Below are 25571 nucleotides of genomic sequence, written 5' to 3'. Positions count from 1 at the left end.
CCTTGTTTGAGAACAACCTGGTGGCGAATTTAATGGCGAAATATTGCCAAATAATGGAAGATTAACAAAAAAATGACAACAACAATGTAAGGAAAATACTTTTTCCACAATAAGGAAAAAAAGGTGTCAATCTTCCTGTTGCTGAACTTGCTAACTTTCTTTGAGGACCTTGATTGTTTTTGCTCAATCCTTCTGAAAAAAGACAGTTGAACCTCCTCAAGTGTAGGGTTAAAGTAGATACTGCATCCCATCTTAAATTCGAGTTTGGTGCAACACAATCAAATTTGGTATTTTTGGTCTGAATGCAATGTCGGCATTTAAACACTTTTGTTATTTTCCAGAGGGATTCGTTTCCTGCAGATCCTGCGAATGCTCCACGTGGACCGGCAGGGAGGGACCTGGCGTCTCCTCGGCTCCGTCGTCTTCATCCATCGGCAGGTACTCAAGCTTTGATTGAGGATATAAGATAACAAAGGAACTCTGGGGTGATTTTTGTCACAACAGGAAACATCTCTCACCATGGACACTGATAGATCCCTATAGACGGTTAAGCTCTTTCTATGGTGCGTTTCCCTGCAAATGGATAACGTTCCACAAGCAATCACCATTCGCAATAAAATAGATGGTCCATTCTTCATTAACTGATTGAGATTGCAGATGGGTATAATGCTGCATTCACATGGAATCAGGCAGACAGACTTCCGGGCGGCACAGGAAAAACGAACCAACTGTCCAACTGAATGGCAGGACACGCATGACAATATGCGGCTATGGTGAGGGAATACAATATAATTTGCAGCTCTCTCCTAATATTCTATTGTAGACTCAAACAACTTGTGAGGGAGCTACGTAACATCTAGTTGTAGATTCCGCCGTGGAAGACGGCCAAATAGCTGAAATAGTTTAACTTTGGAAGGCAACGCCATCTACCGTTACCGTTGCCGGTATTCTCTGCCGGCCTCACATCATTTTACCAACCTGCTCTCGTATATTTTACGATTGACTGAACATTCTGTGACATTGAACCCATCATGGAAGGCCTCTTCACAACCTAAGGCCTTGGTTGTGTGCTTTTCCTTCATTTTCCATTACTTTTTTAGAAGCCTAAAGAGGAGACACTCCAATATTCCAGGCGAAACAGAGAAAAGATAGAGAAGAAATGCAGAAAGGTATTTTTGTTCGTATTCCTTGAATCATCTCGTGAACCCCTCCGATTTATTGAGCCCCAGGTTGAGAACCTGCGGTTTAGGCTACGTTCATGTCCAAAATATAATTTCAAAGATTTGTAATTCAAATGAAGTTCCCTCTATTAGCCACACTATCATGCTCCATTCATTCAGGGTAGTGAAGGATAACAAGTAAGCATTGGTGTAGATTTCTGAGTGTTGGAGCTGCCAGTGACTACTCCAGACTAGCTGATTTGGGATGGACTTAAATATGGCGCATCTGGCACACATATTTGATTCAGATTTTATGAAAACATAGTTTATCCAGGATAATCTCATTGAGATTTGGAATCTCTTTTGCAAGGGATTCCTCGTTAAGATGACAACGTACATAAGAAACACGGAAAACAAAACAGCAAAAAGTTAAATACAACACAAAATGACAGACTTAGAACCAACCAGTAAAACTGTTAGGGAAAGCACATTCAGTGCTCAAATGATCCTTAATCCTGTTTTTAACATCGCCCATGCTAATTGAACAATTTAAATGTCTCACGTAACGTTTCACCAAAAACGGTACACGATTTAGTCTTCAAAATTGGAGGTGTAAGTGTGGCCTGAATGAGATTCACTTTAGCATTGATAGCTTATAATTAGTCCTGATTGGGTTTTAAATGCATCGGATATTTTAAGTAAAGGAAGCTTCTCTCGCCACACGACACCTGGACATGTTGTTCTGTCAGTCTCTTACCTCAACACGTGGAACTTCAGCCATTCCTCGTTAACAGCTGGAGTTTTTAGAGTCAATGGAGTTTCAGCCACTTCAATCAGCATCCAGTCTTCGTGTTATCACAGCATTTAAATACACGCCGAGGAGCATTCTTGCGCTTGTGGCTTGTAAACACAATTTGCATAGTTGCTTCTCGAATGCACGCTGGCAGATTGGAAGCACATGTTTCCTGAACGTGTTCGCCAGGTCACAGCAGCAGCCACATATCTACTAAACCGCTCGTAGTGACGAAGATGTACTTGACTGCATTTAAAGCGGTTATTTCCAAAAATCACACTTTTAAGTTGCAAGCAGCAATTGTTACAGGCTCTTATTTCCACTGACAACGGTTTGATGGCCAAAATGTCCAAAATAAAAAGTGTAGTCATTTGAAGAAATAGCTGACGACCAATGGACCATAACACAATCTGTGAAGTGTAGTGCAAGGATAGGTTTATGCTATTTCGAAGGAGGCAAACAGCCGTTACCCAGTTCTTTTTTTTTGCCATAAGGCTGCTGCTCCTGGAATAAAAATCTGAAAGTGACAGTTTTGGGCCGAGACACAAATACGAATTTCACTCATCATGAATTCTGGGCCGATTTAATGCAGTGAGTGCTCCGGCACTCCGACTGGTTAGACACAGTTTGAATTGCGTAGTAGGTGAGCGCAGAGAGACCGTTCACTTAAAGAGCTCTTTCAGGAAGCAGTCGTTAAATTACATTCAGACAGGATAAGAGCTAAGCCCAATTAGACCTCCTGAGCAAATCACAGACAGCTCCTTATTGAATCTGCAATAAGATCCTTCATAGATATTTTAAATACACCCGGAGAGATCAGCGGTCTGGATTTCAAACTAATTTATAATGATTTAGTGCCCATCTGAATTCAATCGACATCCCTCCAGGGATTATTACGGAACATGCTTCATAAACCTTGTTGTACTTGTGGTTTCTCCATAAAGCTTAATGCATTTTTCCTTTGGTACTTATGTGGCACTTTCACATCAATTGCAAGATAAGGAATGAATACATAACTAATAGAGTTGGAATTGTTCCTAAATATGTCAGCTTTGAGATTAAGATTTAGTTGTTTTTAGTCCAGAGGTCAAAAGTATGTGTCCGTTTTGGTCATATTTAATCAGTCAATTAGTCAATTTCATCAGTCAAAATTTGTCAATTTCATCCTTTTTATCATAATTTTAGTCCTCACATTTACTGACATTTAGTCATCAAAAGATTGATTGACAAAAATGAAGTGAACATTTATATCGAGACCGAGAATGAGCATTTTAATCTGCAATAATAAAAAGAAAAAGTCATCCAATTGATTTCATACTGGCACTGAAAATCAGCCACAAAATGATTAAGAATGCAGCTTTGCATGGAGGGTGGCTGGTCTGATGTTGTTAATTTAAGCAAAGCATCCAGGCATGAAACATGTTCTGATTTGCATTTTAATATTTAACAAACACCATTCAACAAATGAGGTCTCCGGGTGAATGGAACATATGCTCTTTTACAACAGACACTAATTGACCCTTCCCTAAGTCCCGCCCCCGGCTGATGCTCCGTCAAGCTGTCAGAGCTCTGTTACCACGGTGACCACACTGTCACTAACTGCATCCCCTGAATATATATTATCTAATATATTGTGAGAAAAAAAATAGTGATTGAAGAGAGAAGCAGACAGAAGGTTCTCCGATGTGTTTAAAGGATATATCCAAGGTGTCAAACTGATTCAGCAGTGAAAACCGGTTGAAAAGATAAAGATAGAAGCTAAAGTCTACTGATAAAAGTGTAAAAGTGAACCAACACATCGCCTGATGGAGACGGAGGACAATGAATGTAAGGGACAACGCTGTTCCCGTAAAGCCGGTCTTTTTTCAGTGTTCCAATCATTAAAAACTAAAAGCAGCACGTGTAAATTCAGTATACCTTCAGTAGCTAGCGTAGCGTAGACGTGCTAATGCTAGTTAATGATGTGCTAACGTACTCTGCTAATGTTAGCTCCGCAGGTTTTTTTACGTGAAACGTAAAATCTTCGATACATATGTCTCCTTTCAAGCTCTCCGGGTAACGAGTATTACACAACTTTTAACCGTGACTGGCTCCAAATCCACAAAACCAGCCCAAATATCAAGAAAATCTGAAACGACTGCATGAGAGTCTGTGGAGCAGACCCTCTTGTAGACCCTCCTGTCTCCATTTTGGTTTTTCCAAATGTTAGATCATATTTATTTAGGGGTTGCAGTTAGTGACAGTGTGGGCTCCATGGTAGCTCTGACAGCGGGAGCGGGGCTTAGTGAACGGTCAATTATAAAAGCCAGCCATCAGCAGCAGCCACCTCCCTGACTGTAACACAGGTGCTAATTTTGCTCTAAAATGCGGGCCTTAGTTGTAGTGCTGTGCTACACCATGCTGTAGAGTTTTCAAGTGTTTTCACTATTTTGTACACTACCAAATAGACTACATGCAGCAGACATGGAGCCATTCAAAATCAACCGAATAAATATATGTAGCAACTATTTCATGCAGGCTTTAGTATGACTAGCACGTCAACAAATCCCATGAAAAGATCAAAATCCACACGGAATTGATCACCAGCAAGTTTTGTCTCGGTAAACGAAGCCTGATTTAACTTACTTTTTGCATTAGAGCTCCATTGTTGTAATACAAGCTAATAAATGCACCTTAATGTACTCCTGTTTGACAAACATTTGTGAAAAACTACAATGCCCAGCTGATATATATATATATATGTATATATGCTGTATATTATGACCCAGTTTTACAGATTTATGTCTTCTGAAACAGCAAATGGGATTTGGGCTGAGAGCCACAGTGTTGACAAATGGACTTATGCATTCTTGGTTTTGGCCTTTTCATGGGATTTGTGGACTAAAGGGGAAAAAAACATCATATAATTCCAACCCTTTCCCTTAAAGTACAACATCATTACCAAACTGATAAGTAGCTCCTGCAACTTGAAGTGTAAATCCACTTTTAGTTCAACACCAAGCCAGCCGAGACAGCAGAATGCTCAGAAAATGAAATTGAATCATCACAATTGCATGAATATTCACATCCATATGTCATATTAATAGCAAACACAGCCACTCCAGACATTAAAGCGGTAAAATGGTAGAACCGATACAATGTGGCAGTCAGGAGGGGCTGTGTAAGAAAGTACATATAATTCACAGATATAATATTTAATATTTAATGGTGTTCTCTGAAATGACCCCTTTGTTGTAAAACGCAGATCGACAGAGATCTTTTCCAGACGTGGTTTGTGTGCGCGTAGTTGCAGAATTGCGGCAGTGTATGGTTGATTGAGTACAGCGTAATGTAAATCTCCTTTACTTTTGCCTTTATGCTTTTAATGGTTTCATGTGAAGCACTTTGAATTCCCTTGTTGTTGAAATGTGCTATACAAATAAACTTGCCTTGCCTTGCCTTACTTAGTTTGAGATATCTCACATGTTTGTGCATGTGTATTTCAGGAGCTGATCTCCACGTTATACATTGGCTTTCTGAGCCTGATCTTCTCCTCGTACTTTGTCTACCTGGCAGAGAAAGACGTAGTCGACGGCAGCAGCTCCACCGAAATTGAAAACTATGCCGATGCCCTGTGGTGGGGAGTGGTAAGAATCTGTGTGTGTGTGTGTGTGTGTGTGTGATGGTTGTGACGGGCTTAATCAAAAGTCAAAAGTAAGTTTTTCGAACCCATTCTCATTCCCAGGTTGTCACGCCCTTTGGCGGGAACTCTTTTTCCTAAAACCTAACTAGGTGGTTTTGTTGCCCAACCTTAAGCAAGTGCTTTTTGTTTGAGTTCACAAAGTGGGTGCTGACCAAATGTCAGTATGTGCCGGGTTGGGATGAAAATGTGTGTTAGACCAGGGACATCAAATTGACATTTTCATCAGAGCTGGTCCAGCCATTATTGGATACTATTTTCTGACATATGAAGGATATGATGATGTTTGAATTACTGTGTTTTTATTGCAGAACTCATTCACCAAAAGATGATTTGACGTTTTGGAAATACACTTTGATTCCACTCTCACGTCTGGACGATAAATACCAAGCTGTAGCCAGGAGACTTTTAGCTTACGTAAAAAGACTAGAAACAGGAAACAGCTAGCTTGGCTCTGTACAAAGGCAAAAAGTGTGAAAACAACACCTTATGAGAGAATGTATTGTGCCTGACTATTTCCTGGCCATTTAGCAACCAGTCTTTATGCTAAGCTAACCACCTGCTGACTCACCTGCATAATCAACAGATAGACACAATCAGTTAATTGCTCAATTGTGTTGATTAAATACATTTTTCTCATTTCCATTATTTGTTGAAGTCGTGTAATTGATTTTACATATGTCATCACACGTCGACACATTTTGATCAGACTCAGAACTAATATCTTATGAACATTAACATTGACATTAATTGTATTTTGTTTCAAGAGAAAGTGGAATTGACTTCTAGATATTGTTTTTGCCACTTTCCCGTCTTGCCAAAAGTAAGATTTATTTGCTAAACACATTGAATTGTTTGAAACAGTATTTGGCAAGTGAAAGGTCGAACACAAACTGTTTTTATCTGTACTACTGTTGTTACAGTAGGAGTTGTGTGAAAACCCTTGGGCACATCCAGTGGGCCGCTAATACAAGCAGCAAAACAAGTAGTGCAGAGAATACAGGGTGAAAATTTATTTTCACACAATAAGTCACCACCCACTCAGTCACTCGGCTATTCTGAGAAACTTCAGGGACTCTGATATTAAAAAACGTACACACACAGCAGAGTCATACCCACTTCTCTCATATAAATGAAGGTTTATTTGCAATATTTACGCTTTATAAACCACACGCTCACAGCCAGTATTGAATACTCTCTGTGCATAAAGATGTGAGTGTCAGAAGTTTGAGTTGTGGTCGGAGGGTCAGGGAAAACATGCACCTCACGCGCTACAGCAAATACTGTGGGTAGATTGATCACAACCATTAAAGATGGGGTTTTTTGGTTCAAGTCACAAATCATTTACATGTCAAGCAGTAAAATGAAGAATTTAAGCTGTGCTAGGACTCAGTGTTTACATCGGTGATGCTTGGTGCTCAGGCACGGTCGGACTGTGATGGACAGTGTTTCCCTGATGTCGATTTCTTTATGTTAAGATGCCGGCCGTATCATCTGCCAACAGAATTGTTTTGTTGTTGCTGTTTCAATCCATCCATCTGCACTACAGGAATGCATTACTTTTTTTGTTGTGTCATGTTTTTCTTGTGTCGCAAATGGGCTACAACTGCAACTGCAAGCCTATGTTGCATTATGACAATAATCATCCTTTCTTCCTAGAACTGTTTTTACTTCGTTAAAAAGTAAAAAAGTCCTTTCAATGCTTGTTATTGGCAATGCTAGCAACATGCTAGCAACATATACAGTAGTTGTCCAGTCTGGTAGTTGCTTATGTGTGTCTTAGAACTTTAACCGTTTCACCGTGTGTTCATGAAAGTTAAGTGTAGCATTTTGGTTTTTCTAAAAATGTCTCATTCAGCATTTGGTTGCACTTAGCTCCACCCACTTGGGACACTTCTGGTTGCAAAAAGACAAGATGGCGACGGCCAAAATGCCTAACTCAGGGCTTCAAAACCATAAGTAAAGCCTTCAGGAAGTCACGTCTCACATCCTTGATTTTGTGACTCAATTAAGTCTCAAATCTACAGATATTTGGCTGCTCCAAAAATTAATACAAACGTTATAGATAGTTTTTGTTGTTAATATATTTTCTTTCTTTCCTTTTGCAACAGCTGTTAACCAAATGTTGACGAGTTTTATTACACCTGTGTTCATAAAACTTTTAGTATTTTTTAGTGTTAATGTTTGTTCGTTTTTATTCTCAAAGGTGACAGTGACTACCATTGGATATGGAGACAAAGTGCCACAAACCTGGATTGGAAAGACCATAGCATCCTGTTTCTCAGTCTTTGCCATTTCCTTCTTTGCTCTGCCTGCTGTAAGTGGAAAGAGACATTGCTGAACGAGGGCGTCTTTCTTGCATCATCGTACTATTTCCTTCAAATTACAAAAACAGAAAGTGCCTAATTTTGGTTTAAGTGTAGCTATGATTCATGTGTGAACCGGCCACTACCAGCCACTACAGTTATTGAAGACAGTTGAGAGCTTACATACATACTGTCATAATATTGTGACTTAAGTGCTGTAAGGACCTTGACTCGAGCTATAATTCTCTTGCTTGAGTTGTTTGCTGGTTAGTTTCAATTTGATTTTAAATATTTCCAGTGTAGTGTTAATGCTGAGTCAGGGCTGTCCCCTTGCACCATCTCACCAGCTCAGGAAAGAATAATAATAATAGTGACTGTGGTTTGAAAGAATTAGGGTTAAGCATAGTTAGCGCTCAAATTATATTCAGTTTACAAAAGCAAGGAACCCATCACATTTAAGAAACTAACCAATAAATAATACAGTGCATCTTTGGTTGACTATTTTAATCTATTAATTCTATTCATGAACAAAGTGAATAATAGACTTATATGTTTCTGCATTAAACAGCCCATTGTTCCTTCATTTTTGTTTAACTTTGTGTTTATTTCCGTCTTTTGAGTCATGCTGCGGCTGCCTGTAAGTGTGTCATTAAAACTGAATTAATGAGCAGTATCTGCTGTGCTGCTGTTCACAGGGAATCTTGGGCTCAGGCTTCGCCCTGAAGGTGCAGCAGAAACAAAGACAAAAACACTTCAACAGACAGATCCCTGCAGCTGCCTGTCTCATTCAGGTATTTGACCAAGAACACTGAAACAGAACCGCAATACAGCCGGCGGAGTGAGGCGTCTCCGAGCCCCAGCCTTATTATTGAGACCATCCTTTCATGTCCCTTACTTTCCATCTCGCATTGCCATGAAATTAGTCCTGTCCAACCAATATATTGCTTTTTTCATGCCCCTTCAGACATCATGGAGATGTTTTGCAGTGGAGAACTTTGATTCTGCCACATTCAAGATGTTTGTGAGGAAGAAATCCAACATCCCCGCCTCCTCTCTGTCCACCCCCAAGCCCAAGAAATCGGTTAGTAACCATTTGATAGATTTCATTGTAACTGCCCCTTACTCGGTTTCCAGTTTAGTAGGTACACCAAAGCAAACCTAATGCAATATGAAGCAACAGCCCTACAATACTGTGAATCCTGCTTTCAAGAAGGCAATAATGGTCAGTTTGTGGAAACTGTTTTTGAGAGGTGTTGATTCATGCAAAATACCTGCTGGCTAGTGGCTAACCTAGTGCTCCAGTATTATGCTGAAGTCTTACCCAGACTCAATACACAATAGAGCCTACAATATTTCATGGATGCAAGCCAAGGCAATGAACCGGGCTTTGAACCAACACTTCCTCATTTTGATTGCCTTTTCCTTACGAAAGTCAACAAAGTCAAGGCAACAAAGCAACTTGGCTAGGTTTAGGAAAAGATTGTGGTTTGGGTTAAAATAGCTACGGAAGTGACGTGACTGAAGTGACACATTTAGTTTGACCCATCCACCTCCCCTCCCCTGCTGTACTTGTACAGCGCTTTTCTAGTCTTTCAACCACTCAAAGTGCTTTTTGCACGACATGTTCATTCACCCATTCACACCCTTTCATACACTGATGGCAGAGGCTACCATGCAAGGTGCCAGCTGCCAGTCAGGATCATCTAACCATTCATACCCAAACATACCCATAATGCACAGCATTCAGGAGCAATTTGGGGTGAAGTGTCTTGCCCGAGTACACATCGACATGGACTAGCGGAGCTCGGAGGACCTGCTCTACCACTGAGCCACAGTCGCCCCAGAAGTAGGTATAGCTACTTGCTCTGTTCGAGAACAGCCTGCTTTGCACACACATCCCCAAGGCTGGATAATGTATAATTACTACACAACCACACAGCACACACACCTTTCTCTCTCGAAGCCGACACACACACACCTACACACACATGCACTTGTGTCACTGTAGAACTTTTATGCACAAAGGTCTTACCGTGAAAAGATCCACTGCCTTTCAGGTTGTGCTGGGTAACTGTGTTTGATAAATGACTCAACATTTCTATTGCAGACCATTTGCAACAGCGTCATCCATGGAATAAGACCTTACCAGAAACAATACACACATACCCACGTGTTTCTTTTCTGTATTCATTTTGTGAATTCATATTTTGCAACTTGAATAACTAGTACTGCTGGAGTGAGCTATTAAAAGACATTTAATCACAATTGCAAGTGACAAATAGGTTTTTTAAAGATTTTTCTTAGGTTTTGCTATTGAGGCTTTCGGGGGTCTCAATTGTCAATCAATGGGTCCCCCCCCCCCCTTCCCCAAGACCCCCTGCTTTTTGCCCATTGATTCAACTTCATGGTCATTTTGAAGGCTACAGTTGGATTGAAAGAAGTGCCACAGTTGGACTTCTGTAATGCTTAGTTCAGCTTTAATTCATAAAATAATCCAATCAAAGCCAAAAGAAGAGCCACCCCATCACTAACGGGCCGCAGTGAGTCCCGGCTGAAGCGACGAGAATCTACGTTACGTTATTTGATGTTGTGATAACGGTGCCACAATTTATTGTTGCATGGATTTTGAGGATTAAAAGCCAAGTTGATGAAACGTAAGAAATGTAAGTTTTAACGAATTAGCGTCATCATTACTGTGACGGATGTCTATGTTGGTGTGGAAACTCTGTGGGGAAAAGAAATACAAGAAAGTAAGGCAGGAAATAAAAACATACAGTGTGCAACCCAGACAGCCAGCGGCAGTTTAATATTATTATTCATTATTCAATTCTTTGGTGCTGCCGCAGACCATGCCCACGCCAATCATTCCATTTAAAAAATGTTGCTTGTGTGTCAAAGGTGTTCCCACTCGACTTAACGGGGTCTGACCTCAAAGTTGTGATATGTCTGGGCAACAGCAATAAAAAAATACGTTAAATACATAATATAAATATAATATAACAGTGATTCCTGCGTTGCTGCACTTAGACCCTGAATCAATGTTCATGCATTCATTATACAATCACATATACATAACAAGAATAGAAAACTGCACCATTTACTGCTCCGTTATTGGCTTTATTTACATATAAAGTCAGCGACCACAGATTCCTAACATTGCTGCGAAGCCGTATTATTTTAAGTGTATGAATATTTGAACACGGTTTTGCTCTCCACAGAAACACGTGAGCTGAGATGTTTGTGTTTGTTTGGGCAGGTGAAGATAAGGAGGAAGTTGAAGAGCAGCGACAAGGACAACGGTCCAACTTCTCCCACAATTCCCAGCATCACATACAGCTCTGTATTTGACAGCGGCATGGAGCTGAGTTCAGATGCGTACAGCACTGTGGGCACAGGTACTAAAGACGGCACAAACAGCACAATATGCTTTACTGATTGTGCTCCAGTGCACTTTAATCGGTGTGTCAACAACTTTGTTTGCAACAGAACATATTTAGGAATAACTTTTGCTCGATGTCTCAGAGAATTCCATCTTTCCATGTGTGGTAGATGTTGAACGAGGCTTATGAGTGTCTGAGCCACTGACATGGTTTCATTTAAATCTGAATAAGCGCTTGCAATGTTGCTCAAGATGCTGCATACGCATGACAAGAAATGACAAAAAAAAGATGATACAGTAAAAAGAAAATGTTTGATTTGCGCTCCAGTTGTGCAGTATTGTAGCCTCAGAAGGGGGAGAGGACAAAGTCCAGACATTAAAGATGAATGAGCACATTGCAGCAATAAAACGCAAGGTTGCATTGATGAGCATTAACTCCGGTGCTGCACTGCTGAACTTACTAAACCCCACACAACACACTGCTGCTGGATCAGTAGTGGATAGCTGAGAGTGACATCAAGATGCAGTTCAAATCATACACTGCATAGCTACAAAGTCATTCTGTGCAGCCTGTGTGTTGCACATACTATGTGTCTGTCGAGACATTTTAAATTAGTTGCAGTTGCGTTTGCAATTAGGAGTGTCGGTTGACAGAAAGTGAAACACATTCAACAATCTCAGTGGACTTTCATTTTGCAAATGTCTTTGCGGTGACGGTTCTGAGCACGCAGAGATGCGGAGCAGGACTCACAGGCAGAGTAGTTCAAAGCAATAAATCGTTTACTTCAAAGCCGAGTTCAGGAACAAGCGATCCGTCAGCGAGGGCAAGCTTAGCAGGCAAGGGGCAGGCAGGCCGGAACCGGGAACAAAAAGCTGGCAAGAAACAGAAACAAGGGCCGGACCACCATGACTGTGCAGTGGGTTTACGTCAGACTATCTGCAAATGACTGTGGAGAGAGGACTCGTACATGTGCAGGGGGGATAAAGGGAAATGGGGACCAGGTGTGCAGGTGTCAGGACTTTGGTGATCCCTTCCTCACTATGCTTAGAGGAAGAAGTGGACGTCACCCATTGGTTTATGGACTGCCGTTTTAAAGCGCCGTCGCCATCTTGGATTACGGCCGTCGCCATGTTGTTGTTTTTTTGCAGCCAATGAACAGAAGTTACCATATTTGTAATGTAGTCGAGTGACGTAGAGACGCCGCATACTTAGTTACAATAAGTGGTATTCAACATCGGCAGAATCGGTGGTTGCCGCCTGGGATGAGGTGTGCGCGTGTCATGACTTTGGTGGTCCCTCCCTCACTTTTCCGCTGTCTAAGCGACTAACGGGGACAACAATTTTAGAAATTGGTCCAGCATTGAGCGAGAAGAACGCTGGAGACGGCAGCCGCTCAACGGGCTGCCGTGTAATCGCTCCGGGCGATTCAACACCGTCAATGTACGTTCACTTAAAGAGCTTGTGTTTGCCACTGAGAGGCTCCGACTGTTATTGTGTGTCTGACAACATTATGGAAAGAAATAAAAGAAAGAGCAAGCAAAATACCTCCGCTGATAAAATCCATGCTCTACTTTAGACGCTCAGTGGTTGTGTCAAAGCAAGCGACTACGAGGCCATTTTGGAAATAACCTCCGATAAATGTATTTCACTCATGTTTCTGACTGCGAGTACACCTGGGTGTGTTTTTCAGGGCCGGGCTTTACTTTTCACCCTTTCTCTAACTGTAAATGTTGGCATTAGTAGAGGTAGAAGAAGAAACTTTTTTTTTTTGAAGTAAAACTATTAATTATTAAGAGTAAAACTAAAAATAGTGCACAGTAAAAGTCCTGCATTCAATTTTTTTACTTCAAGTGCAGAGTGAAAAAGGGGCATTATCAGCACAATGTACTTGTGTTCTTATCTGTTCAAAGTGGAGCTTTCAATTTGAAAAGCATGCTGAATAATTCAATGAATGATCATGCATTATATTTTGTTGTGGGCCTCTGTGAACCAGAGAAAAAAACAAAAAAAACAAAAAAAAAGGGTGTGAAGTTGTTTGTTTGAGTGGATTTCGAGAGAGCGATACAAGTATAAAACACTCGAAGGCCAAGCATTCGGCCCGCTCTGAACACAAACTGCAGTTGTGTTGCAAATGTGAGTCAGAAGTGATTCCCAGTAACCTTCTGACAGACACGGGATGAAAGTAACTGAGATGTTTTCATCAAACCTAAACACATTCCCAGAGCTCAGAGGCTCACAAATTAAATATCATCTCTGAAATTACCTCATTCATTTCTTCTCTTTTTTTCACTCATTTCATTTTCCATGTTCATTCATTTTAACCTTCATCGTGTCCCGTGATGTTTTTGTATGGTTGTTCTTGCACAGTGAGATTGGCCCGCTGTGGTTTGAATTTGCAGTTCAGTGTGCCAAGGTGCCACCAAAATGTTCAATATTATGGTTTTAATACACATCTGTGGCGTCCGATGAAAATAAATGCGCTGGAGGTGGCATTTTAGGCAACCGGATGCTTAAATCCACATGCTGGCTATCGAACGAGGTGGAAAAAAGGGTATTAAATGAAGTACTCTGTTGGTATCCGTATCACTTTAAGGGTACTGGTGTTGGTACTGTTATCGTAACTTTTATGAAACAACAATACCCAGCCCTACTGCATGGAGGGCATTAACAGACATTCTGTTCCAGATGAACAAAATGAGATACTAGAGAGGACACAATGAGCATGCCTACATTATGCTGAGATCTAATTGGATGTTATTCATTCTTGTGCTTAGCTGTATATCCTTTTTAATCTTACACGAGCTGGCAACCCGAAAAGCCGCTTAGATGCGCAACAGCATCTCTGCCACCAACGTGCAGCCGTACAAATGGTTTCTGCTTTGCACTCGCAGCACAACAGCGGGTTTTAATTTGCCCAGTTGTGAAGACGTGTCTGTTCGCGTCGTGTTCAATGAAAATCAGTGTCTTTGATTTTAAGCCGAAGAGATTTTACAGGTCGCACTGCTCATCTTTCATCTACTGCATGCTGCTTGTGATGAACCATTGAACTAAATTGCCACGTTACCATCTGGTGTGTGCGTATATTGACTGGCTACACAAAGCGCTCAGCTGCTTACAGAGTCAGCTAACGCTAGTTGCCTGGATTGGTTTTCAGAAAACATGCCGTTCAAATTCAGTAATTACAGTCGTTTTTGGGGGGGGGGGGGGGGGTTATACTTAAAATTGTTGAGATTATTGAGCTTTTAGCTTGTAGTTAACTAGCAGTTTTATTCGAGAGGATACAACCAATCCCATGGTGGTCACCTCTCCAAAATGAATTCTGTGTACTGCAGCAGTTCTGAAACGAATCCTTCATCAAGATTATCATGTTCAGTCTTGGTGGAACTGTTTTTGAGAGGTGTTAACTCAACTTCATGATGTTTTTGGAGGATGCAGTTGGTGGTTTTGCTGAAAGGTATTACGTTGCACTGACACTTAATACTTATTGTCCACCCCATTAATATCAATGAGGGTAGGATGAATGACAGAAACAACTGTGTGTATTTATGGGTCTATATATGTGTGATTCTGCGTGTGTATAGTCTCCAAATCTTCTTATTTAATCCAATTTAACTGCCTATTTTCTTGCTTGTGTCTTTGGTTCCTCTCTCGATGTGTGCTTTGTCCGTGTAGCTGGTTCCACACGTCCTCAGCACACTTACTGTCCTCTCTTACTGTCCATTTTAACAACCTCCGTTTTTTATCTTCTCAGTTACTTTTATCCAGTGAGTGATGAAAGGAAAGTTGCATGCTTCGTTAGCAGCGTAGCATGTGACTTTTCTTTGCCCTGTGGTAAACATTGATCGTGTTTGTGTTTCTCGTCACGCGTGCTCCAGATTGCCAGCAGTCCTGGACGTCTTTGTCTTCCCTTCAGTTCAGCTCACCGCCTCCAGGTAACAACATGTTTTGATATGAGTGTTTCTGGGTTTGCATGGGTCACGTGTAGGGTCAACTACAGTTTGAAGTGTTGATATCTCACATGCTGGGACTAGGAGGTCTGGATATGTTGAGTTCATCTACAATGTAATTTTTGGTATTTATAAAAAGAAAAGAGATAATAGAAGTTTTACTCCAAGAAAAACATTCACAATTATGTATCAGGAAAATCATGTGATGCCACGTTTTCTCTTTCAGACCGGTTGTATCACACTTCTCTTGCTGGTGCAGTTTCAAAACACAGTTTTTGCGGATTAAAATGATGCACGAGTTTCCACACAGTCTGCCGCAACAATTCTGCCATATCTGCTGTAGACTTCTTATCGCTCGGGACAAAATGCAAAAAGTTGTGGCCTGCGTCATGAGGTCAAGGAAAGACATGGTGGAGAATTCACAGGACAAACGCTGTGTGGATGTGTTTTATTTGAAAGCAACTTTATTTACAACACATTGAAAGGATAGTCGGTAAGGAGTAAAGATTCCTGTCCAAAAAAACTCCTGAGAAAGATGTTAAATGATTGTGTCACAATTGTGTCATTTTAAATGTTGCTGCCGCAAGGAATTGTGGGACGTCGCTATGTCCTTTCCTTTGGTAAAAGATGGTTCAGTATACCCTGTGCTGAAGGAGATAAAAAAGGAAGCATTGAAGCACCTTTCCTAAGCATTCAGAGTCCAGCTCTTATCATGGCTGCCACTGACTCAAGCATCCTCAAAGAGGAAGAGAATACGAGTTCATTTGCAAAGACAGATATTTCATTTCTATTTATTTTCCTGTATTTATTTATTCTTTGCACTTCAGGGAATATCAATCAGACTCGTGTTGTTTTGATTAGACATCTCAATTTCTGTTCATTTTCATAAATCATGTTTATTTTTATTGTGCACTCGAGCGACCATCAGTCAAACTGGTGTCGGTTTATTCATCTCAACAATATCCTTTATCTGTATCTGCAAATGAAATCTCCTGTACACACAGTGAGTTTTCTCACAAGAACAAAATGCTTTTAAAATTGCCACTTTACATATGGAATGAAGGGGCAGCACAGCAGCAAAAACCACAGGTAGCCAATAAACCTATCCTCTTAGCTTTTGTGGAAATAAAACTAAGCAACCTAAAACTAAAAACTCATTTATTTTCCTTACCCTGATGGGCATTGTGAGATACACACCATTGGTGCAGCAAGAAATCAACAGAATAATTCAATAAATTACATTGTGAATCATCATGAATCTCAACCTGACGCGAGTCCAAAGCTATAAAAAACAAAACTCAGTGGTGTGAGGTAGTTACGACGGGCCCCAGTGCACGCTATATAAATATATATATATATATATATATATACTGTATGCATATTTATATATATATCATACCATCAATGTATTCAATTTACAGTCAAATTATTTACTTAGGCTATATTGTATAGATTGCTGCAGGAACGAGTCCTAAATCCAGGAAATGAGTCGCACCTCTGGGTTATTTGAATGGGCTTTTGGTTAGAAGCCTTATTTTCTGCAGTAATCCTAAATTCAATGGAAAAAAATCCCCATGGATTGGGTTGGCCAATGGGTTGGCCAACAAAAATACAAAGTGAAACTAAGAACACAAACATTAGGCTTTGAACAGACTACACCACGGTTGCTAAGCTAGTTTTATTTAGCCATTTGTGAGCAACCGCCTTTTATAAAAACTCACGAATGGGGTATTTTCTGACGTATTTTATGTTGTAGAAAAAAACATTAAAATCTACCAAGCTTGTGTTAACCACAGACCTTATTTAAGGCATCTACCCAAAAACACATTTAATAAAAAAAACTAAAAAAACATTGACTTTGAGTCGAGGGAACTGGAAGTGCAAAATGTTGACTAATTTCCGGGTTTTAGGACTCATTCCTGCATCACTCTATAGGGAAAGTAGAGAAGTCAGAGATAAAGCTATCTACATACATATTACCCAGCAATAATCATTGCATATTTGACAAAGATACAAGAAAAATATCAATAAATGTATTGTTTTTGTTAGAAAAGCATATGATTTTGTTGACTTTATAAAAAAAAAAGGATTGAGAACCATGTCTTTTCGAGGGCACATCAAGCAATTGGCACCAGGTGACTTCCTTGCACACAGGTGTTTTCCAAAGGTACCAATTAAAATGTACTGTTGTTGAAGGCCGGCTCTCTGTGTGGGGCCCCAGTGCAGCTGCTCCGCCTGCACTGCCCGTATTTACGCCCCTGGCAAAACCTAATCAGCAGCATCACTGAATGTTCTGGATGCCCAGATATATTGATCACTAAAGTCCTGTGTGTCTATGTGTGAACGCGCAGTGAAAAGAAGCCCGGGCCTCCTGGACGTCCACTCCCCCCTCCAGAGGAACTGCAGCTTTGCAGACGACCTGGAGCTGGAGCCGGAGCCGGAGCCGGAGCGCTACAGCGAGCTGGCTCCCGTCACCTCCGTGTCACAGTGAGTGCAATGCAATGGAACCGGTGCTGTGTTTTTTACGTGCCAGTGTGTTTTAATGAGCATGCTGGAGAACCTTTACACATTAATTTTTATCAATTTTTTCTGCTCCTCGTAATTAACCCTTGTATGTGCCAAACCCCACAGTGCTCCGGTCTCTGCTGTCAAGTGAGTCTCGATTAGGAAAAAAAAACACTTGCACAGCGAGAGACGGAGACCGATACGAGGAAATTAGTGTTAAGTATCTGTAGTGCAATGCAAGTTGCACGGTAAGTGAAACAAATGGCGCGACAGTTTTGACCCATGGGGATTTCCTTGCTAGATGCTGGGGTAATGATGCAGAGTGGGAACTGCATGCGGCAGCGTTGCTGGCAAGGATCACTCTGTGCTCTGCCGACTCCGAAATACGTAACCAGCTGTTCACACAGAGCAATGCCACATCAAATCCCATGCTAAATTGAACCACTACTAGATTGAATTCCACAGTCTCTATATTGTGTACAGCAGTTGAACAAAAAGCTAAATTAAGATGCAGTATGGATTCTGGATGCAGGGTAGTTTACAGAAGTCATATTTCTGCAGCTGCCCTGGTATTGACACACACACAGTGTTGGCAAATTGAAGACGGAGGTATTGAGAGTTACAACGCAACTACCACACATTTATCACAAACAAACACAACTTACACCTCCAGTCAGGCAGCGAGGGACATGGTCTTTAAAGTGAAACAACAACAGAAAAAAGCTGGTATTGCAGCAGTTAGGTGGGTGAGGGTGTCAAGGTTTACAGCCTCACAGAAAGATTTGTTTTCATGTTTCTCACGTTGTAGTTTCTTTCGATGTCGTGAATCAGTTGGAGCGATCGCAGGAGAAAACACAAGGTGTAAAATCAGTTGCACTTGGGGCTGCGTTGAGCCAAGGCTGACTACCTTTCCTCAATGGCAACAGAAGCTTTACACACATGTCCGCTAATGTCGGGGTAAAGATAAGAAACACTCCCTGTTCAAACTGCACTCTCAGTAGGATTCATTAGAGTCATTAGAGTTGGAAAGAAGTGTCCACCTGTTGGCCTCACCGTCGGTCTCTCTGGTTATATCACCACCATTTGCGGTGGAGATGGAGCCATATAATAGATCACGGAGCACTTTGAAAGTTCACGATTTTGTTCGAATGCGACAAAAATATTATGAGACATTCGCTCCATTTGAATGTCAGACCATTGCATCGCCTGTGAAAAATCCATTATGAGACACACTCAGACCTTGTTCCTCTGCTGGACTTGACAAAGAGCTACTCCCCACCTCCCATACTCATTTACTGCTTTTCCTCGTGTACCCAGATGAGTAATAGCCTCTTAATACTTCCCGCAACATAATAATGGAGGCTAAATGCACTGCAATTACTCTGGGCTTTTTATTTACAATTTTCGGAGAAAGACACAGACCCCACAAATCACAGTGGCTCACCTTGTTCCCATTCAAATGAAGACGAGTCATAAGGTAGAGGCTATTCATGTAGACTGAACAGTAGCAAGGAAACTGCTGAATGTTTTGGGTGTGAAGGCCACGTCAACCATCCTTTCACAGTGATGTGTTCTTAAAAAGGAAAATAAAGCAGCGCTGTAGAGGAAATCCAAGCAGACGAATCCAGATGTTAAAAGTCATTTTCACAATAATCCCAGCTTCGTTGCATTTTCTTGGAAGAAATTCAAACTGATTCATATGAAACTCTTGTACACAGATTGACAGACTCACACCGAAAAGCCATCCGGGTGATCCAGAGAATGCGTTGGCTTGTGGCCAGGAGGAATTTCCAGGTATGTAAGACAGCAGATAACCTTTTCTCACGGGCTGTTTTTCAAATTATTAACATTTTAGTACTTCTAACCTGAATTTGAATTGTAATTTAGTCAGTTCACAGCATGTACAGTTATTATTTGGAAAGCTCAGCAGCAGAGATTGTGGAGTGATGATAGTAAACTTTGCCCCATGTAGAGTTAGACCTGCAGATGGATGGAGGTTGGGCTTATGATGACAGCAGCAGTGGAAACAGCCAGTGTTTTGGCGGAGAGTAACAGTGTTTTACAGCACATTAGCACATCAGCCGCTGCTGACGGGAAAGAACAAGTTGGCAGAGCTTTGACACCTTAAATTACCCAACACAACAATTGTGAAGAAATGTTTTGTTTTTTATCTGACAGTTTGAAACGTTTTTGTCCCCGTTGCAGCAAGCTCGTAAACCGTACGATGTGCGCGACGTGATTGAGCAGTACTCCCAGGGTCACCTCAACCTCATGGTGCGGATCAAGGAGCTGCAGAGAAGGTAAACGTGAAATATTATGCGGCTTTGTAGAATACTCGATTCGGATTCGTCGATCACTGCATTCTACGGGCTATCATCTCTGTATGGCAGACCTCTGCTCGCCGTAGTGAAGCCGGTGCGCCAGAACGTGACGAAAATGACGCCGTGTTGCACCTCTGAACTTTGAGCGCAATCAGAGCTTTTCAGACGTGACCGTCACAAATAGTTCACAGATAAAAGCACTGTTGACATGTTGGAGAAGCCGAGGCTCTTTAAAATCGACATTTGAGTAAATATTTTGCAGCCAAATCAAATTGATGACAGGATATTTGACTTTTGTTTAATTGTAATGCATTGAATACTTTGTATAAAGTGTACTGTATAAAAGCAAAAGAGTAGTACACGGATATGAGATAGGAGTTTACAGTTAATTACAATTCCTCCTCTGCAGGTTGGTTTTTTGGCTTTCTGCCGTTTACACTCGCTGTCTGTTTTCATTCTTCACAGCACATTGTGATTGTACACCCTTTGGTGTTTTCTGAGAATAATGCAATAAACAGCTTGTTGAGCATGAATGCCCCTGTGTGTTCTTGTAGCTCGTGTGCCATCTGCGGAAGCTCGCGCAAGTTTAAACATAGCTTAACAGACCGTTGCTATGGATGCAGTTCTGATCACCGCACACGGCGAGAGGATTGTTGTTGGTTTTTTACAGATGCAATAAAATCATTTTTAAATCAATAAAATAATTTTTAAATCAATAAAATAATTTTTAAATCAATAAAATCACTTTTAAATCAATAAAATCATTTTTAAATCAATAAAATAATTTTCAAATCAATATTTTGTGTTCGATTATTGATATCCTCAGCAAGTAACCAAGTAATAAAGGATAATGCACAGCGAGCCGGTAATTATTTCGAAACAAATCCATTTCAGGGTGAGTTGCAAAAAAACTCAAGAAAACAAGCGGGAGACACAGAGAGGGTGTGTCAACATATATTCCTCTGACTTGAAACTGCCATTGTTTTTCTCAGACTGGACCAGTCCATAGGGAAGATAACCTTGTTCCAGTCGGGCTCCGGTAATGAAACAACCCACTGCACTCTGAAAATATATTACAGTAACTATTGAACGAACCACATTCCTAATCCTCCTGTCCTTTTATTTACTTCCCTCTGAAGACAGAGCCAAAGACAAAGGCACCAACTCTATCGGATCCAGGCTCAACAGGATTGAGGACAAGGTGGGAATTTGTGCAACTTCAATGGAAAACTGGAACAATATAACTTTTTACAGTTTCAGATCATGTCTTTGTGAAAGAGAATAGTCAAATATTTACATGGTCGTGTTTTTTATTCATAGCTTTAACTTTTGTGAAAATGTAACAAAAAGGCCTCTCTATTGACCAGACAGTGGCAACTTATTGGGAATAGTTTTGGATAATGCAACAAAAGTTGAACTGCCGTTTTAATATGAAATATCCGCGCATGAGACATGTGGCCCTGTTATTGTCAAATCAAATGCAAAACTTGTAACAGCTTGTGCCAGTTCTGCAGCATGAAAAGAGAAACCTTCTTTCAGTTCTTTTCAAGATGTGTCAAGACAAAAACGCTGAATCACAACCTCCCCCAAATGCTTCCCCAAGTGTGCCTCGTATACGAAAATCTTTTTTTTGGTCGAGAAAGGAGTTTTGTAAATAAGGTGGTTAGGGCATTTCATTTTCACAGTTCAATGTATTGTGTCATTTTGACGAATGAATATCTGTCATTAACGCTGTTGTGTTCTTTCTTGAAATGTAATTTTGTTCGATGGGCCATTGTAGACTATTTACTGTGCAGCAGTAAAATCATTTGGCACAGGTTGAAGGTTAATGCTGTAATGCTTGTTGTCATACGTGCAACATTGAAATGACTTTGAAAGTACTTCTTTGAGTAAAAAGAAACATAAGTAGTGAATCCAAATCCGAGCCAGTACATGTTGCTTTTGACAATATTTGATTCAACTGTTACAGATAACGCACATGGACCACACTCTAAACCGCATCGCAGAGTCCCTTTCTGCTGGATCAGAGGGACGTCGGTGAGGGCGAAGGTGGAGGCAGGCTGAGGCCACGGCTTGGACGGACCAGTAATGTCCTCCCCAGCCTGTATAGCCTGCCAAGCTACAACCAGCTGTCCTCATCACCTTCGTCCTTCTCCGCCAACACCGCCAGCAGCACCGCCAGCAGCACCACCGCGGCCTTGACCAAGAATCCTCTCAGCAGCACCGGCAGTCAGGATGAGAGCGGCTGAAGCCTGGAACCAAACATGCTCAAAAGTGTTTTCTCTTTTTAGTATAAATCATTAAATTCTGATTGTATCCAGTTTTTACTCCATCTATCTGGCTGGCTGGCTAAATGTATTACAGTTTAACAAAATGAAAAAAATAAAAAGTATAATTTCTGTAAAACTAGCTTTTTACATTTGCAGTAACTATAAATTAGCACTAAAGGCCAAGCTTAAATGCTGCAACTAAACTGTGTTTGTAGTCACTGAGCTCTAACTGCACTTATTGCACTCTCTGCCACAGAGATATAGACAACTATAAAGCTAAAGCAACAGAGGCATAACAAGTGAAAGCTAACTAGCTGGTGAGATGGACACAGCTCGTCAACTTAATTAGATTTTCCCTTGTTTTCTGTAAATTGAAAATGTTAATTTTGAACTACTGATATCTTGGCATATTTATACAGTTATACTACATCAGTCAAGCTGAAGCTAAATCCATTCATGATGGAGAAAAAACTCTCCAGCTAGCTTAACTAGCTTCGTGACCTTTATTTCTTTTATCTCAGCTATTGACTCAAGTAGATTCCATGTGCTGCTGATGGATACTGGGTTATACTCTTGCAATAGGTGAACAATAGCCAGAGGCCGATAATTATTATTAACCTATTCATTATTATTATTTGGGGGGGATACAGAGAACTATAAAGCTCAAGCAACAGAGCCATAACAAGTGAAAGGTTGCTAGCTAGTAAGACGGGCACAGCCATTTAAATTGACTTTACTTGATTTGTCCCAAGGTGTTTTCTGTAAATTCAATATATATATATATACTTTTTGAAGAGCTGGCACAGTTTTTTCTACTTAATAACTATATGAGGCAGAAGCTAAATCCATTCATGAGGAGAAAAACTCTCCAGCTAGCTAAAATCCTGCTAAAGCTAACATACTGTAACTAGCTAAGTAGCCTATATTTCATGTGGAGTTCATGTGATTGAGTTTGATAATTAGAGACACCTAGCTAAGGAGATACACTAAATTTCTAAAATCTATGGACTGTATGCATTTTAAAAGGAACACCGTGTAACATTTAGGGAGATTTATTGGCAGAAATGGAATATAATATTGATACGTATGTTTTCTTTATTCTTTGTGTTTTTATTACCTTAGAATGAGCCGTTGATATGTGCATACAGAGCAGACAGAACTGAAAGAACAACAACCTGCAACTGACACGAAATAACTCCCTTCTTCCCTGCTGACAACGTATTTGCTCACGCAAATTTGCCACCACTCAGTTTCCACTACACTCACACTGGCTCTGCTGACCAGCTTGAAAATGCATAAAATTAAGGCATTTTTTTTTTTTAGACCCTTTTTCAACCTCATTGTCTGTTATTACTCTCTGCCAAACATCGCCTCAGATCTACCGGTATATGTAAAAGAGAATTATTATTAAAATTACAACAGCTTTTTCGGTATATTATATTGGCATTAGTTTCATAGTCTTTTAGAAATGATTTCCTTTTGGATTCTTTGTTGCCTTTTTAAATATTACTTGAAATCTATTCAGGTTAAAGCCAAAGATGCTGCCACTGCCGCGGCATCATGTACTGTGATTCAATATGCTGTATTCTCATGAAAGAAACTAAATTAATTCATTCATATTTAAGGGAAGAGGCCTTACTTCACTTGAAAAGTTTCAATTTAATCAAATGGTGTTTCCACTGTTTTCACTTTTGTAATGTTTAGAACTATTCTTCTGTTGCAATAAACGATTTTGGTAATTATTACCAAGTGTCTTGTGTGTTGTGTCTGGTGCCTTAAGGGGAATATCTGACAAAAACAAATTAGCTAAATATTTCAGTTTATAGTTTTCCCTGCCAGAGGTTGTTTGAAAAAGAGCAAAAAGTTCAAATTTTCAATATCAATCAAAGTGGATGCATCACTTCAGTTTCAAAGATTCATTCAACTTGCCGTGTCCTCAATAACCGCGTATCACTCGTGCTGGCAGCAGAGTTTCCTTTATTGTAGTGGGGGGGGGGGGGGGGGGGGGAGGCTTTGTCGTGTCCTCACTCCTTAGGGAAATAGCCAGAAGCATGCCTAAAACCATGCTCCTTACACGGGTGACCTTTGGGCGGCAGATGGTGACCCTTTCCCCGCTGACCATCCATGGGGTGTCCAGGCATTCCTTCACACAAGTGGCCGTGTGGAGAAAAGGCCCAAGTGACCATCTGCCACTGGTGTCCACAACAAAGGGCCAACCACCCTCCTAAAGTGTGCTGAGGTCCGTTGGCCTTTGTGCTGACCAGGAGGTGGGGGACAGCAGAGTTTCACAAGAGGGAAGGTGTGGCAGTTTTAAAAAGACCCCCCCCCCCTCTCCCCACCACAAGGAAATGTGTATAAAGTACAACAGTCATAAACACAAAGATAGAGGATCAATCTATCCAAAAGAACTGAACTAAATCGTCTTCTTTGTGAATAACTGCTTTGCCTGAATGACGGTGGTTAATTTGCTGAATCATCAGCATGAATGAAATACACAAAGCTACAAATTTAAATAAATTCTTCGTGATTTTAGGTGTATTATTTCACCTTGAAATTTCAAACCAGTGCATTTCTAAATCTACTAACACTCCAATATGGCAAATTTATCAAATTAAGGAAATGTATTATCTTTAATAACATCTGCCTCCCCTGCAGTTTTGTCATTGCGCTACTTCTAATTTGAAACAAACCTGATCAGAAGAAGCAGAGATCTGTACATATCTAATACATTCAGCACCAGTACTGTGTTGTAGCAGAATGTCAGATCATCTGTTCCCAATGCAGAAACAACACACTTAACATTGGCTGTCCTTGGCATTGAGGCGGTTTCAAAATGTAAATGTGATGTTTGCTCTTTCTTCTTTTTATGCTTGAACACATTCCCTTTGCTGCAGTAGCACACAAGTAAACATGAGCCAACGTGAGAATAAACATTGGTGAGATTGGTTTGGCCACATGTCAATGATAATAGCCGCTTTGACTCTGAAAAGGGGACAGAGTGAAAAGAGAAAAGTTGAGGAAGAGACCTGGGGGGGTCGAGGAGCTCCAAAGGCTGATTTGCAGGTGAAATAGACGGCACACTCTGCTTTGTGGCCATTGTCCTGCTCCGTGGCCAGATGGCCTCTTGGAATCCTTTAGAGCTGAAAACCCCAACACTGTGGAAGTGAATACGCCTCTGTGGGATTTGGCCTCTCTAATGGGCTAATTTGG

At 40.8% G+C, this 25571-nt stretch overlaps 1 protein-coding gene across 1 annotated transcript in view; it reads left to right on the top strand.

Annotated features, from left to right (window-relative positions):
* Positions 1-22584, top strand: part of kcnq1.1 (potassium voltage-gated channel, KQT-like subfamily, member 1.1) — a 37217-nt gene extending 14633 nt beyond the window's left edge. Inside the window, 14 exon segments of the mRNA XM_079291024.1 lie at positions 342-438; positions 5439-5579; positions 7839-7949; positions 8634-8729; positions 8903-9019; positions 11195-11333; positions 15194-15250; positions 17617-17752; positions 19489-19564; positions 19976-20070; positions 21084-21130; positions 21231-21292; positions 22061-22101; positions 22103-22584. Of these exon segments, the coding sequence (XP_079147150.1) occupies positions 342-438; positions 5439-5579; positions 7839-7949; positions 8634-8729; positions 8903-9019; positions 11195-11333; positions 15194-15250; positions 17617-17752; positions 19489-19564; positions 19976-20070; positions 21084-21130; positions 21231-21292; positions 22061-22101; positions 22103-22340 (1453 nt within the window). The 3' untranslated portion in view covers positions 22341-22584.
* Positions 22585-25571: the final 2987 nt, after the last annotated feature.

Source organism: Melanostigma gelatinosum, assembly GCF_949748355.1.
Source record: "Melanostigma gelatinosum genome assembly, chromosome: 2".
Lineage (NCBI taxonomy): Eukaryota > Metazoa > Chordata > Actinopteri > Perciformes > Zoarcidae > Melanostigma > Melanostigma gelatinosum.
The sequence above is the reverse complement of the archived record's forward strand: the minus strand, read 5'-3'. Positions and strand labels throughout refer to the sequence as shown.